This window comes from Plectropomus leopardus, chromosome 24 (assembly GCF_008729295.1).
Source record: "Plectropomus leopardus isolate mb chromosome 24, YSFRI_Pleo_2.0, whole genome shotgun sequence".
Lineage (NCBI taxonomy): Eukaryota > Metazoa > Chordata > Actinopteri > Perciformes > Serranidae > Plectropomus > Plectropomus leopardus.
Genome location: NC_056486.1, coordinates 13388748 through 13405981, shown reverse-complemented (window position 1 = coordinate 13405981; position 17234 = coordinate 13388748). Strand labels below are relative to the sequence as shown.

At 38.8% G+C, this 17234-nt stretch overlaps 1 protein-coding gene across 1 annotated transcript; it reads left to right on the top strand.

Annotated features, from left to right (window-relative positions):
* The first annotated feature begins 474 nt into the window (after window positions 1-474).
* Window positions 475-11670, top strand: fam117ba (family with sequence similarity 117 member Ba). The gene is made up of 9 exons (XM_042512822.1): window positions 475-501; window positions 1238-1313; window positions 3927-4162; window positions 8216-8299; window positions 8424-8534; window positions 9211-9354; window positions 9508-9715; window positions 9809-9929; window positions 10569-11670. The coding sequence occupies exons 1-9, from the start codon at window positions 475-477 to the stop codon at window positions 10792-10794; spliced, it is 1233 nt and encodes a 410-aa protein (XP_042368756.1). The 3' UTR covers window positions 10795-11670.
* Window positions 11671-17234: the final 5564 nt, after the last annotated feature.

Genomic DNA, 17234 nt, shown 5'->3' with positions numbered 1-17234 from the left:
TTTTTTTTTTTGAAGTCATTTTGTGTTGCCTTATAGTAATTTTTGTCTGTTTTGGGTTAATTTGCCCTTTTTGTGGTTATTTTGTGTCTCTTTTAGGTAATATTGTGTCTTTTTTTCAATCATTTTGTGTCTCTCTGAGTTCATTTTATGTCTTTTCTGGTCATTTTCTGTCTCAATTGTTTCGCACCTTTTCGTGCCTCTTCCTAGTAGACAGGGGAGATTTGTAATGATTACATTGGATGGTTGCAACAACTGTTATTTCCCAAATCAGAAACATACTAGAGTGATGACATTTACACGATATATGCTGCATTACACCTTCTGCCCCAGAAAAAAAAGACAGAAGACAATCCTGACCTTCCTGTATGAATTTAAAAAACATACTTAATTTGAATCATTGTTTTGTTGACTCCAAAGTGACATAGTGAGCATGTGTCCAAATCAGTGTGTCTACCCAGCACGCGGTGTTCGGTCATGGCAGATATGGTGGGGATGGTTGCAGTAAGTTGTTGCAACCATCCCTAAGTTAAGCAACCATATCAAAACAGACCAGACCACAGATTAGTATCTTCTTCGATGCACAGGTCACTGTAATTACCTAAAAAGGCAGTTTGCCTAATTAAAAAAACAAAATAAGATTAGCTGTTATCCGTTACATTGTTCGCTATGTAATTCAACGAGCCGCTTTAGTCATGCATTTTTAAGAACACATTTAAGTAAATTACCACAACCCACGGTAAACCAGAAGCTTTGAAATTGAAATTTCTTACATGGAAATAAAAACTCAACAGAATGGAAGTTTTACTTTGAAAAACACATCCGGAAGTTATGTTGTTTCCTCCGCCGTGCTTCACACTGGTCCCTCTCTCCCGTCGTGTCAACCGAGGCTAGCCCAGCATCACCGCCTTCTTCTCTCTATCCCCTCTGTATTTTTCTGTCCGTTATTTTTTTCCACCTTTTCCAGACACCTCGCGAGCTCCACTTTGCGCAAAACGCACCTTCCTCTTTTTTACGCTGATTGTTTTTTTGGGGGGTTTTTTTGCATCGCAGAGCGTTTTTTGGGCTCGCTTGCTTCAAGCCGTCGTGCCGCATCAACCGGAGAGAAAAACATCCATCCACGACGACGAGGAGGCAGGGTGCGAACACAGCAACGCCCATTTTGACACCTACCGCTTCACTACTACACCCGCGGAGACGTGCTCGTGTCTTTTTCTATGTCTGCCTGTTCGTATCCAAGAGGGCTGTCCTCGCTCGTAGCCTGCGCCGTCGTCCCTTCGCCCAGTCTGATCCCATCGCCTCTTTAGCATCTTCCAGTAGTGAATATCAACAGGGGCTGAGGTGCTCACGAGCTCCATGCCCCCCTGCATGCGGCGCGGCGGGATCACATTTCTGCAGGTGAGTGTTTTTTTTTTTATCTTTTTACATTTCTGATGCTCCTCTGACATGTGGACGTGTGCGCTAGCATGCAGCGTGTTTTGATGATGAAGGTGATGATATGTGCGAGGGAGGGATGGCTGCGTGTCTCATAGTAAACAAAATTGGCCTACATTACCCTGTACATGCAGTGGTGGAATGTAACTGAGTACATTTACTCAAGTACTGTGCTGAAGGGCAGATTTGAGGTACTTTACGTTCCTGTTTTCTTTTTCGTGTCACTTTATACTTTTACTCCACTACATTTCAGAGGGAAATATTGTACTTTATGCTTTGCTACATTTGTCTGACCGCTTCAGATACATTACAAATTCACATTTTTGCATTAAAACATCAGTTTTAAAAATCAGATGTCCAAACAGTTAAAATTAATCGACTGTTATTAAAGCATTTTTTCACACGTTTATTTTATGTTGTTTTAAAATAATTTCAAGTCATCAATCAAATTTTTTTTTTTATTTTATTTGTTTTTTTTCTAATTTTGACTTTTTTAAAAAAAAATATTTTTTTAATATAATTTTGAGGGGGGGTGTTTTTTTTCTATTTTTAATGTTTTCTGTTTTTGTTTTTTTTTCTTAGTTTTAGGATGTTTTTTATTCCTATGTCAATTAAGTGCAAAAGTAGATGACTGAAGTAGATCTATATCAATGAATTATCAATAAACAGAAAATTAAACTTTTACATTTTATAATTTGTCAAGCAGAAGTGACAAAATTGTGAGTATTTGCTGTTTTTTTTCCACTATTCCACTACATAATAAATATTAAACTCTATTTTTTTGTTTGTTTTTTGTTTTTTTGTTTTTTTTACAAAATCAGCTACTTACATGCATACATTTGGGATTTAGGAAAATATGATTGTGGTATTTTTCCCTATTTTATGATATTTTATACACTAACTAAAAAATGGAGAAAACAGAAGATTTCCATGCTGCACATATTGATTTCTGTGCACGCTGGCTGTCCCACTTTTGCTTTAGGCTAATCAATTAGGTCTGTCTTGTGTTATGAGCTTATCTGGTTTGAAGTGACCTCAGTGGCTCCTTCAAAAAAAAGCTGAAGAGTAACATGTAGTACCACAACTGCTACTACTACAGTTCCCAGTGCTATTGTTGCTGTCAGCCTCCAGTATGTTATAGTGGGCTGGTTTGTGTGTACAGACAGGAAAAGCAGCAGTCAAAATAAAGAAGCCTGAGCATTTTGCTAGCAGACTGCTGATGCCCAAACCCCTGTTTACACACACACACACACACACACACACACACACAAAAGCAAGCAAGCGCGGCTGTGTGTTAATGAAGATCAGTCGGCCCCGTTCCCTAGCAACAGTGGTGCGCGCTGGTCAAGGCCCCTGCCAAATTTAGCTCCTGGACCCGCGCTGCCAGTCAATGCTGTGTGTTTGTACTCATGGATACAAGCAGCAGGTACAGTGTGTTGTTATTAGGATTGGAGAGCTTTTAAGTTCATGCTGGGAGCGCCCACGCTGAAAAAAATAAAAGCTTTCTCTGTCCTGCAAGGTGCCGTGCATCCATTAAAATGTGTGCATGTGCAGCTTGGTATATGCTGCATTGCTGCAATAGTAAATGATATTAATTAGCGTTAAAGCCCCAAAAGAGAAGAAGCTTTTGAACATGTGCAGATTAGATATTTAGTGTGCCCCATATACCTGAGGCTTCTGCAGGAACCCAGGTTCAAATACAGCTTGTGGCCCTTTTCTGCATCTCATTAGCCCTTCTCTCGCCCACCTTTTCTGTCCGTCTTAACCTGTCCTATCAATAAAGGGAAAAACTGGACTGGGTTACAAATTTCTACTTTAAATAAGCAAGATCAGTCAAAAAACATCAATCAAAAACCTTCGCAAAGGGCGAGGCTGAGCAGGAAATGGCCATAACTCAAATCGTCTTTGATGGATATTTATTAAACTTGTTGCAGACATCTGGAATTAAGTCCTTAACCAAGTTTTGCTCAAGTCCAGTTTAAGCATTTATCGTTATCCTGCACTTATTACAGCCGGACTTACTGCTGCAAAAGTTACACGTGTTTCCTTTAACCCTTTTGTTGGGATACGCCGATCAGAATTTGCTGATGCTCGCTGGTACCCGGGTGTCAGTGCACCCATGAAAAACAAGTGTCTCCAGCTCTGGATCAGGGTCAGTCGGGCAGAAACCAGCACCTGCCCTCAGTGCCCCCTCTCCACCCCCACCCCTCTGCTTTAAGCTGTTTTAATGCCATTAACCAGGGGGCTGTGTGAGACCAGAGGGGGGCATATCCGCTCTGCCCAGCACGGGACGGATTAACATCAATCTGGCAACACACTCTCATAGACACACACGCGCCCACACACACAAACCTAGACAGACAGAGTAAGACAGTCATGAGCTTATCCTGCAGGCCAGCTGTGTGTCTGTTGATTTGTTGATGTGTTTACCATGTGTTGACAAATAACTTGTTTACCGGCACACTCACCTCGGCTCCTCTCTCTCTCCTCCTCAGACTGCATCCGTGGCCTTAACCTCCCGCATCTTCCTGCGGTTCTCCTCCGCGTCCTCCGCCGTCCCCCTCCTCTCCCTCTGAGCGCTCTGCTCCTCATTCTCCTCTCGGTTACCCGCCATCGCGTCCAGCTGTGGCCCTCACAGGGCGCGCTCGCTGGCTCTCACCTGACAGGTCCCTGGCCTCAGGACGACAGCCAGCACCAACAATCTCCCTACATGAGGGACAAAGCGACGCAGGTGAGTGCTGCAGGGCGTTTCTGTCTGTGTTTGGGGTGATGTTTAGGTGGGTGGTGCATGAGTTTGTTTATATGCACAGAAAACATATAAATAATGAAAATGCATGTACAAAGAAAAGAAAAACTCCAACAAGGATTATTTATTACTTCTATCTGAACAAGAAAAAACTAGTTTCTAAACAGAGGTTAATCATGTACACATTTTAAAATATTCTCTGTGGAATTTAATCATTTAAACTACATAGTAAAAAGAGTAAAATAGGACCCCTGTATTTGAATCAAATTAGACTTATGCTTGTGAGAATTTTGGAAGGATGCAATTGCCATAAGTAAAAGATAATGCTAGGCTAAAGCTAACCACGCTAAGGCCGCATATTCGGCGTGATGACCTTCTGTAGTTTCATGAAGCCACTTACACTTGTCTTTTTTACGACACATACGAGTTTTAAAGTTCACGATGGCGTATTTACTGATGTATTTTATGTTGTAGAATAAAACGTGAAAGTCCCTTAAGCTTATGTTTACCACAGACCATATGTAAGGATTTTAAAGCATTGACATTTAAATGAGGGAACCAGAGGCGTTGAAATGCAGATTTAGAGGTTCGTAGCTTTATAGAGTGCTGAAGGGATATTTTTGTAAGCCAACCAGGAAGTAAGCATCGCACTGGTTCCCTCATCAAAAACCTTATGGGATTTTCGGTTATCGCCAAAAATAAGCTGACTGATAAATACCACTTTTGTGAGTTTTGAAGCGTAAATGAAATCACCAGAAGCAAAAAGCTATTGTTAGGCTATACACGAACTACATCGTGGACGCACGACTTAAACGTCACAATGACAAAGACTGTAAAAACACTGTAAAAACACGATCGAAAAATATTACAAACAGATAAATCTACAAGTTTGAGTGCGAGTCTGTAAAGCTGTCACAGTTGACAAGTGGGTTCAATGAGTTTGTGTGTCCGCTGTGATGACGTCTAACGTCCCCGACAAACACTGTAGCCCAATTAGCCACTTGTTAGCAACCGCCTCTTTTAAGACGAATAAAACCTTAAAAGTTCAAAAAGCGGGTTTAAGCCAAAATATTTTATGTTGCAGAACAAAACGTTGAAATATCTTTAGCCCGTGTTAACCACAGACCTTATTTAGGGCATTTTACCGAAAACCCATTCATAAAACCCACAGACTTTTAGACGAGAGAACCGTAGCTGCTAAAAGGCTAACGGACTTCCGCGACTCACCACTTCACCACAGGGGTGCATTCATGCTAACATTAGCATGCTAACATGATGCTATTTGGCCGGTATAATGGTTAGCATGTCCATTTTAGTTTAGTCTGTTAGCATGTCAACATTTGCTAATTAGCAATAAACACAAAGTGGAGCCAACCCAGCTGCTGTTGTGTGGAAGTGCAAGTACTGACGAGGGACCAGCTTTCGACACAACACCGGCCCCACCCCCCCCCCCCCCAAAAAAAACTGTCGAAAAAACGTAGTATTCTTACACATTTTTCCATGTTAAACAGAAAAATACATTTATGCACAGTCTGAATTCGTGTTTCCGTTTCACCCAGCTAACACGTGAGCTTAATTGCCTCGTTAATTCATGGTACACACTTTAAAACGTTACAGAAATTAAATAAAACTCACCAGCGTTGGTCACTCTTTTTAGTTGTTAAGTTAGTTATTCGACCGTTTAAACAACACGTAACTCTGGTTTGGTCGAAATAATCCCCCAATTAAAGGGTTTAGATGTGAAAATAAGCTGATTCCTCTGCTTTCTGTTGCCCCCGCGTGGACGACGGAACAGCTGTTAACACAAACCGCCCCGCCCAATTCGCTACGGTCTGCAGGCTGCCTTAAAAAATTCAATTTACTCAAATAAATAAATAAAATAATATTATTCCTTTCTGATTTCCTTAGATTACAATAGTTTCAACCACAGAAGAAAAAATTTAATTCCACAATGTAAGTTCAATGTCAGCGTGTTTGGGTGTAATTTCACAGACTGTCCAGCAGATGGCATTCATTCAAAACCGGCAGAAAAGTATTATTATTATTATTATTATTATTATTATTATTATTATTATTATTATTATTATTATTATTATTATTATTATTATTATTTTATCATTATTATTATTATTATTATTATTATTATTATTATTATTATTATTATTATTATAACGGAGTATTCTTCTTATTATTATTATTATTATATTTATTTTTCATTACACCTTTCTGATTTTCTTAGACTACAATAGTTTTAACTAAAGAAAGAGCTTAATTCCACAATGAAGGTTTAATGTTACCAAACCAATACTTTTTAATAAGTCATCTATAAATTTCACTTTTTTTGTTCTGCCAATTCAGTTATTTTATATAGAAAAATTAAATATTAACAGCTTTACCTTAAGTTTTGTTCCTTACAATAAACTAATAATAATAATAATTAGTAGCTGTAGTCGCAGGAGTATGAAAGATATTATTATATTAATAATAATATTATCATTATTAATTTATTTTTGGCATTGATTCATAACAAACCGCAGAAGGGACACTAAACACTGATGTCTGTTCCCCAATAGAGTGGTGAAGGGATGATGTATTTTTGTAGGCCAACCAGGAAGTTACTATCGCACTGGTTCCTTCATCAAACGTTTATGAAACGGGCAATCAGTACAAAGATTGCAGATGGTTGCATCATCATCATCATCATCACAGTGCTGTGTTGCGCAGTCACAGACTGACTTTGAGGCAGACTAAGGTCAAACAGAAGCCCTGAGATATTTCTGTTGGTGTATAAAATCCATAACAATGTACTTATAACAGTGATGGAGGAAGTATTCAGATCCGTTATTCAAGTAAAAGTACTAATACTAACCTGTAAAAATGATGTTACAAGTAAACTTACTACATTGAAAATATTGCTTGAGTAAAAGTAAGTATTCTCAGGAAAATGCACTTAAAATATTTTAATTAAAAGTACCCAGTACAGAAAGACATTCTAAAATAAAAAAAATGACCACATACAAAAAAAATCTAGAATTCTAAAAAGAAAAAAAACACCCAAAATTATAAAAGAAAAAAGCAGGGAAAAAACATCCCAACACTCACAATTGTTTAAAAACAAATAGAGAAAACATCCCAGAACACAAGATTCTTAAAAAAATAAAAATAAATAAATAAAAAAAAGCCCTAAAAAAAAAACCCAAATAAAATTTAAAATCAAATTTCTAATAAATAGTAATATAATAGGTGGAAACCCATTATTATTTTAGAAAAAAATGAATTATAAAAAGAAAAAAAGCAGGGAAAAAACATCCCAAAACATTTGTTTAAAAACAAATAGAGAAAACACCCCAGAACACAAGATTCTTAAAAAAAAAAAGATTAAAAAAAAAAAAAAAAAAAAAACAAATAAAATCTAAACTCAAATATCTAAATAAAATAGGGGGAAAGCCATTATTATTTTAGAAAAAAATGAAAAAAACACCCCCATAACAATAAATTATAAAAAGAAAAAAGAAGAAATAAAAAATGCTTTAATAATGTTAATCTAAGTAGTTGTAATATAATTTTCTGTGATCAGCTCATTTTTGCAGCTTTACTTGTATATACTGTTAAATTAATACCAAAACATCATATTTTATAAACTCTCGTTATGTTTTTTTTAAGCAAAAATCTTAATTTGTAAAGTAACTAAAGCTGTCAATACTCAAAGAACTTCAAATTTGTAATTAAATACAGTACTTTAGCAAACGTACTTAGTTACATTACACCACTGACTTGTGACAACAGTCTTAGCTGCATTGTGGGTACTCTGACACATTTAATGACAGAAGCACATTATACAGTAGGTTTTAGGATGGTATGACTGGCCTTATATAATGAAGAATCTATGGATTATTTGTATTATCTATAGATTATGAAATACAGGTCTGTTTTTTGTTAGTTTTTTTAGCTGTTTTGTGCTTTGTACGTTTGATATTTTGCTCTAAACAGCGTGTGTGTGTGTGTGTGTGTGTGTGTGTGTGTGTGTGTGTGTGTCAGACCCCCAGGGCCTGGGCAGATGAGAGGAGGAGGGGCTCTCACAAACGCTCGGCCTCCTGTGGGAGCACCGATCAGCTCAAGGAGGTCAGTTTCTTTCCTAATTTCATAAACAACCAATGGAAAATTGACAATTAACTAATCTGCATACATCGATATGTCTGCATTACAGTGCCTGTGTGTGTGTATGTGTGTGTGTGAACCTCTCCAGATTGCCAAATTGCGTCAGCAGCTCCAGCGCAGCAAACGCAGCAGTCGCCATCGGAGGGATAAAGAGCGCAAGTCCCCTTTCAATGGCAGTCACACCATCATCCAGTCGCAGGTGATCAGCAGAGACAGTGTGTTTGAGGGTGTGTGTGTGTGCACGTGTGTGTGTGTGTGGCTCCTGGCGTCTTCTGGAGCGCAGCCTGTCCTGCTTTCTGGGTGTCCTCATGAGACAGAGAAAAGAGGACTGTCTGAGTTATCTTGCAGTTTTTATGCACAACATCTTTAGACGAGCTCATTGAGGAACACGAAAAGCCGCCAGCAGCAGGAACACGTGCAAAGTACCATGAAGAGTTTCCAAAATGTGCCCTCTGTTGATCGCAAAACAACAGAATCTTTAAAAAAGGGCAACTTTTATATTACTAGTAATCAAATGTAGACGTGGGCAATATAACGATATACTGGGGTATTTATTTCTTTTGTTTTTTGGTCACCTTTTACTAATTTCTTGCAGTGTGTGGGACATTGAAAGTTTTTAATTCTATAAAAATTGGGTTTTTCTCATAGTGTGTGTAGTGTTTGTCGCCTGTTAATGATCCCGAGTCTCCTGTTTCTGTGGCTTATTCAGTATTTATGATTTATGGATACTTGGATGCTGTAATTTTTCACGTGTGGGCGGAGAAATATGATGCATGCATTTATATTTTTCTGCTCCCTGCAGCTAAAGCAAAATGCTCGATGCAGAATCTGTATTAACTGCATGTCTCCGTGTGTGTGTGTGTGTGTGTTTGCAGTCGCCTATGCCCAAGACGATCCTGATACCCATCCCGATATCCAAGTCATCTGCGCCTCGTTTCCGCAACAGCGTGGAGGGCCTTAACCAGGAGATCGAACGCATCATCATCCGGGACACCCCTGAAAAGGACGAGACCATCGTTGTAAGTTCCTCCGACTAACGTCTTTTTTTTTTAGTATTTACACACCATCACTTTAAAAGTAAAATCACAGCGTCATATTTTACAGTGTTTGAGGATTAACCCCTCGGTGCAACGCTGTTATTGTGACCTCATCAGTGTGTGTTTGCGCCACAGCCACAGGATGTCCCAGATGGACACCGCGCGCCCCCTCCCGTCCCCCCACAGCGCAGCAGCAGCACCCGCAGCATCGACACGCAGACTCCCTCAGGGGGCGGCCTGAGTGGTAACCATAGCAACTGCAGTAGCCGTCCCGACTCCATCTCGCCCTCCTACCTCACCGTCCTCAACGACACGGGCGGAGGCAGCCCCTACGAGGACAAAGGTGACGAACGCACACAAACTATATATTATAGCAAATGTATATTGCACACGAGTCCAGCTGACCCTGACCTTTGACCTCCGTGCCTGTCCTCAGAGCTCGGACCCTGCTCCCCGCTGCCCAAATACGCCGCCTCTCCTCGACCCAACAACAGCTACATGTTCAAGAGAGAACCTCCAGAGGGCTGCGAGAAGGTCAAAGTGTCTGAGGAGACCATGTGAGTAGAGCATCATAAAATATCCAGATTAACCCTTTAACACCTGGACCGTCACCAGTCTGCCTGTGAGGCGTTCAGGCGTCTCTCAGGAGCATTTAAACCTGGGAGAATTGGTTTGGCTTCTCTTGAAAACATGAGTTAAAAAAACACAATGAGCAACTTGGCAAGAAAATGCACAAAAAAATGAGTCAAAGTGACCAAAAAATAACCTGGAAATCTTAGATATCATCAAAAATTAGGGAAAACATTCAGGAAACTATAGTTCTTATAATTAGGTATTAGATCACTTTTTAGCACTTTCTAACTAATAACAACTAATTTCTTGCTAATTTTTGGGCCATTGATTGGACGGTTTAAGAGAGCGGATGACGTGCAGCAAAGGGCAGAGGTTGGGATCGAACCCACGGCTGCTACACATGGGGTGCCCGCTCTACCAACTGAGCTTCTGGGTGCACACAGTTTATTTTGACTCATATAAAGCATCAAATGGATTAATTAACTTTCCCCAACAAAAATTCAACTTTCCTTGTAAATGTGACGCATTGATTTGTATTAGTGCTCTTGTTATGAAGACTAAACGCGCGCGTGTGTGTGTGTGTGTGTGTGTATGTGTGTGTGTGTGTGTGTGTGTGTTTACAGGCCCAAACCTCTGCAGGAGATCCCTCCGTTCTTGTGTCCCGACCGCAACAAGGTCAACTTCATCCCCAACAGCGGCTCTGCCTTCTGCCTCGTCAGCATCCTTAAGCCCTTACTCCCCGCCCCGGACCTCAACTTCCGCTCCGGGGTGGGCCTCCGAAGCCTGTCCCCGTCCCTCGTGCCTCTGTCCACCCAGCCCTGCCTCCTGGAGGAGCCCGAGAGCTTCTGACGGCCCACGGCAGCCCCCGCCCCCCTCAAAAATCAACAAAATCAGAAAACATTTCCTAGGAAACCCTTCTGCTCCAAAAAAGAAAAAAAAGAAAAATGCCTTCAGCATGCCAGCTAAGCTCTCTCTGATGTCCTTATCTTGTTGAAAAAGCGCTTCCCACTGCCTCTCCTCCTCAGACGACTACAACGTGAGAGTCCTGCAGCCCCGTGCGCGGGTCTGCAGCTAACATTTCATCGCTTTCTTCTACCTTTAGTGCTGGTTATGTTCCTGTTTTTTGGGAGGAAAAGGGCGAAAGGACAGACTCAATTTTATTTCATCGTATTATACCATGGCGCCTTTCCACGGACATATCTCTTTTTCTATCTGTAGTTATTTCTCTTGATATATAAAATATGCCTTCCATTGATTTAAAAGGAAAAAAAAGAAAAAAAAAAGGCCGCTGGTTTCCTTGCCGGCCGAGAGTTTGACCACAGAGGCTAATATTGGTGCTGCCAGATTTATCGTAGCAAAACTTGAACGGTCGCGACAAAGGAGAAGTTTAAAAAAATGTGCCTGATATTTTAGACCGCTCAGTTTCGCTAAACCAGCGTAGTGCTCGGATCATGTTTGTTTCTTTAGCACGACACACATGATGTTTGCACTACGGTGGCCATAGATACACACGGACGAGGCAGGGACACGCAGGAAATATACCAGTGAGGTGGGACGCAGCCCAAACAAGACATTTTCTGACCACCTGTCGTCTAAAACCAGACATCTGTTTTGTACTCTTATCTATGGTGGCTCTGAGGGTCAAAACAATTCAACATTTAAGAAAAACACTACATTTTCCAAAACAAAGTAACATTTCCTAAAAAAAAAACAAAAAAAACTACATATCCCAAAATGCCACATTTCCAGAAAAAATAAACACGTCAGAAAACAAGATAATATTTTCCACAGTAACAGAAAAAGTAAAAAAATAAAAAAAAAAAAACAAAAAAAAACAAGAATTCAGAAAACAAAAATTACATTTCCCAAAAAAAACATTTCAGGAAAGAAAAAAAAACCCAAAACAAAACATTTCCCAAAACAGTGAAATTTTCCAAAACAAAATAACATTTCTTAAAACACTACATATCCCAAAACACTTTAACATTTGCCAAAACAAAACATAAAAAAATTCCAAAAACACTACATTAAAAAAAAAAAAATCTCTAAAACAAGACATTTCAGAAAACAAAAATAACATTTCCCAAAACACTACGAAATTTTCCAAAACATTTCAGAAAAGAAAATAACATTTCTCAAAGCACTACATATCCCAAAACACTTAAACATTTCCCAAAACATTAAAAAAAACAACCATTTCCCAAAACACAATTTTCCCCCCACTGGGATCAATAAAGTATTTCTGATTCTAAAATGCAACAACAGATGTTGTACTCAAATTGGGAAATGTTATTTTGTTTTCTGAAATGTGCAGTTTTTGGGAAATGCCATCGTGTTTTAGGGAATTTTTTTGTTTTGGAAAATGTCCTTTTATTCTGGGAAATGTAGCATTTTCTGATACGTTGCAGCGTTTTCTGAAACGTTGTGTTGTTTTGACACTTTCGGGCCACCGTATTTTTCAGCCATTTACAGTGACAGCTGACTGTAGAGTGGTGCAAGCTGATGCCTTTGTTCTGCTAACTGGTAGCAGTGACCTGCTGCCCTGCTGGCTGGTGTGTATCTGTGGGAAACACAGGCCAGGGCTATGATGTTTGCAGCGTGTTCAACCTGTGTCTGCTTGCCCCCCTCCTTCCCAAGCGCCAGCCTTTGCTCAAAATGTCCCTTTTTACTACACGTCCATCACAGCCGCCCCCTTCTGTTCCTCCTCCTGCCATCTCTCTCTCTTTCTCTCTCCGTTTCTTTCCCTCACAGTCACCGAAATGCTGATTTCCTTCTGTCTTGCTCAGCTCCTGTTGTCGTGAAATGTGTCCGGGAGGGTCGCGTTCTCTCTGGCTTGCGGGGCCCCGAGCACGAGGAGGTTGGAGCGCCCAAATACTACACTGCAGAGCATGATGGTAGTTGTAGGAAAGAGAAATCCTGCTCTTTAAAATCTGGGATTGCTTGAATTTTCTTTTTGCAGATTTTATGGAAATTTGGTTAAACTTTGTGAATGGAAACTGAACTGGTGACAGCCCCAAAGTGGCCAAAGTTTAAGTCCTTTTATCACGTGTCAGTGCGTCGTTTTTGCAAAATATTTAACAGAGAAAAGTCATTTAGGAGCAAAAAAGTTGGGGTGCATGGTGCTTCACAGTCTTTTTTTTTTTTTTTTTTGTCAGGACAGAGCAAACTGTTTCCAAAATAAAAGAAATACATCCTTTAAAAGAGCAAAACATGCAGAAAAGAACCAAAAAGAAGTGGCAACACTTGAAAAATCATACATCACAATATTTCTCCAACAAAATGCTTTCACAAAATATTTACACAATGAGATATTTGGGGTAATGTGGATATAATGACTACGTGGGTAAAGAAAAATAATAGAACAGCTAGAACAGTCTGCTAAGTTCATAAAATTACATAGTTTTACTGTATTACAGCCTTTAAAACAACCTTTAAAACGTATAATATTATGACATCAAAAAACTTTCCCTGTGGATTTCGTGATCTTGAAAGTAAGGTTGCAACAACATGAGATGAAAATATGGATAAGCAAATGTACAAAGTATGATAATCGTTAACTTTCATATTACTGTATACCTTAAAACCGTTATATCGCTGCAACCCTGCTTAAAAGACATTAAAATAAAGCCTTAATTGGTATTAAAATGTCTTAAATAAATCTCTCATCTTAAAACGATTTTTACAAATCATTCTTTGATGCCATTGCTGTTTGAAATATCAAAATAATTGAAAAAGTCTGATACAAACCAATGCATGAGAAGCTTGTATTTTATGCAAAAACACAGCATGATGGGAATTGAGGCAGGGTGCGAAACAAAATCGAAAAGAAAACTGGCCAACGAACACTAGTTCTTCCTTATCGCAAGTCAAAAAAAAAAACATTTGGGCATGTTTTTTCTTTTAAATTTCTTTCCGAGCGGCATTAAAACGTCTTAAATCTCACTTGCCTTGAGCCAGTGTGTGAATGGGTAAATTTGCTTGTGTTGTAAAGCGCTTTAAATGGTCGTTAAGACTTTAAAAAATGGCTTTATGAATGCAGTCCATTTAACTGTAGTGAAACTTTAACTGTAACTTCGATTGACGCACAGAAGTGTGTGTAGAAAAGGAAGATAATGTGTAGTTTTTTTGGGGGTTGCTCGCCTCTGCGTGCTCGGGCCCATCTTCCTGTAAATGTCATTATTACTTGACTGTGCCTGCTGCGGTGGGATAGGAATGTACCGGATTTGTAAATATAGAGGCACAACTTGTGTTTGTATAATCGGCTGACAAAGATATGTATCTGAATGAGTCTACAATTGTACCATATACCCCTCCCTTCCTCCCTCCTCCTCCTCCTCCTCCTGCTTTTTCTCCGCTGAGTACTGTGAATTACTACATGTCTCATTATTGTGAATAATAATGTATTTATTTATCAGGAGTGTAATTGGGTCTTCAGAGAATTTTAATCAAGAATAGATTACATCGTCCATCTCAGGTTGTAGTGAATAGGATACAAAAAACAAACTAACTTCTCAGCGCACACTAACAAGTCTACACTGATATTAAAGAGAGCAAACCAACAGCTGCTATCTATGTAGCCTCATACAGTGGAAATCCTGACTGATGTAAACCTGTAGCAGAGTACAAGTAGAGAGAGAAGTGTGGATGTCATTTACCCGGAGACCTGATTTGGTGGCGAAAAAATACGAAGAGTTCTGTTCCAAAATGAGATATCCACTTGCTGAAAAACAATCACGGCGACGTGTTCTTATTTGTCGTTTTTAGACGTCTGTTTACAAAAAAAAAAAAAAATGTAACTGGTTTGAAAGAGCAGATTCATACAAATATAGATTTTTTTTTTTCAAAGTGGATGAAGCGCATTTTGGAATGAGAAATGCTCGACACGATGATCCTTTGTTTGCTTGTCCAGTTTATTGGAAATAGAACTGCCAAGTTTTCATCTGTTAAACCCCTCGAGTGAAATAATAAAAAGGCATAGTTGAATTAAATAAAGCATTTGTGATTGACTTGAGAAATACATTCTTTTTTTTTTTTAAGTGTGTAAATTAAAAAGTAAACGGCATAATACACGATGTAACACGAGCACAGCAGTCGCTGATCCTTCCTGCAAAAAACTGACTGCCTTGAAAAACAATCTGTAAGTTAATCTACTTAAATTATGTTTAAATTTGATCTAATTGTTAAATTTACAATGCAATTTGCAACTTAAAAATGACAAGTTTTGTTAAATTAATATTTCTAGGTTTTAGCAACTTAAGTAAATTGAGTTCACTGAGCTATATATCTGTATTCTGCTGCTGCAAACTAGTCAGTCATATTTGTATATTGCTGAACATGTAAACAAAACAGATTTCGCAGATCTCTAAACTTCATCTTTGGTGAAATCCTTTTTTTCATGATCAACACTGTATTGAAAACTTCCAAAAAAGGATTTTCCAAGTTTTCCCAACTCAATTTCAGCTGCAGTTGTGTTAAACGAGCTTAATAAAAATAAAAAAAATCATTTATTTATGTGTTACTGATTGCAGTTATTATTTCATTTATTTAATGATATTTTAATTTATTATTTAATTTATTTTTATTTATCTAAGTTGGTTAATAATCTTCTTTTTTCAGTTAAGTCAGACTGACTTGGTTTACAGAAGTTGATAAAACTTTGAAAAAATAATTTTAAAAAATTCAATTGTCATTTATAAGTTGCAATGATAACCTTTCAAGTAAACTTAACAATTAGATATAAAGTCTGTATAAATTAAGATTAATGGTTATATTTACTTTCATTTTTCAAGGCACTCGGTTTCTGAGATTATTTTTTCCCTAAAATCAGTTTATCAGATTTTACAGCATGTGTCCCATCAAAAACAAGAAGAAAAGAAATAATGACAGTTACTTGATAGCAGGGGTGTATTTGCATCCCCCCCAAAAAACAGAGATAGTATAGTGCAGTTTATATCAAAAGTGTTTTTTCTGAGATGTCAGACACATAATTTGACCCCATGATGCACCGTAGCTCCGCTGAGTGAGATTCATACAGGCACATAAATGTCGAAACTGAGGATTTGGTTTCAGTTGGTGCATGTGTACGACGTATTCACATCAACAGTTTAACTCTATTATCCATAAAATGCGTTTTTTAGAAAGCTGACTCTTCATTTTGTAAGTGTTCACTAAACCAAACATCCCAATGCGTCAGTTTTGACAGCTTCTTTTTTTTTTTTGTCCCTTCAAAACAAATATAATCAGCGGGAATTAAATCCAGCTCGGGTAACACAGAAATCCATTTTATGAGATGGTAACAGTTCTCCAGTGTTATTTTTTTCCCCACACATAAAATAAAATTTCAAACATTTCATCTGTGAATTCTCAAAATACACAACACACAAGGTTAAAAATAGACTTTACAGTGTTATTTTTGTGTTACTTTCTCAGTGTACTGCGCAACCAAAAAAAACATCTGATTTCTTTTGCAAAATAATCTGAAAATAAATACATTTTGATGCATCTTTAGTAGCAGATTTAGAGGATTTAAACAACCCGCCCGGCCCTAAATAATCTAACCCTGTGTCCTGCTTTAAAACCTCCTTCGAGAGAGAAAAACGATCACGAAATAAATGTTGCATCCTCCACACGTTTTTTTTTCTTGGCCTTTGACTTGTGATTGTGAAATCTGAACGACGGATGATGATTCCATCAGATTATTATCCCGCAACATTCAGAGCCAGAGTGAGTAGAATCGGAGATCCAGGGAGACGCATGAAGTCTCGCAAACGCCACAGACAGTTTGGACAGTGTGTCTCCGCTGTAATGCAACTCCGCTTCAGACAGTCACAGTGACGCCGTCGGTCCTCTCCAGAGACGCTCGCGCGTCAGTGTCAGCCGTTAGACTGAATCCCTCTCAGAAAACAGAGATATTCCCTCACAGGGATCAGCAAAGCGTCACATTATTTATTTTTTTTAAAATCAAACTGCTGGAGTCTTTCAGCTCCAGAGTTTGTGCGGCGGTCTGTATCACGGAGCGAGCTCAGCTGTGGGTTACCCGCTTTCTCTGAATCTAACGTCAGGCGTCTCGGATCAGTAAAGTCTAAAGACTGAATTCAGTTTGAGCACGTGGGGATTTTAGCCGTCATCACACGAATGCTCTGATGCTTTAATCTTGCTAATGCTTCATCATCGAATCCCTGCAAAACTAATGTCAACCGCAATCAGGTCTGCTTTTTGCAAAAAGCTAGTCAGCCATATTAACCTATGATGATGGTTAAATAATACCTGTGTTTACCTGCTTAGCATCC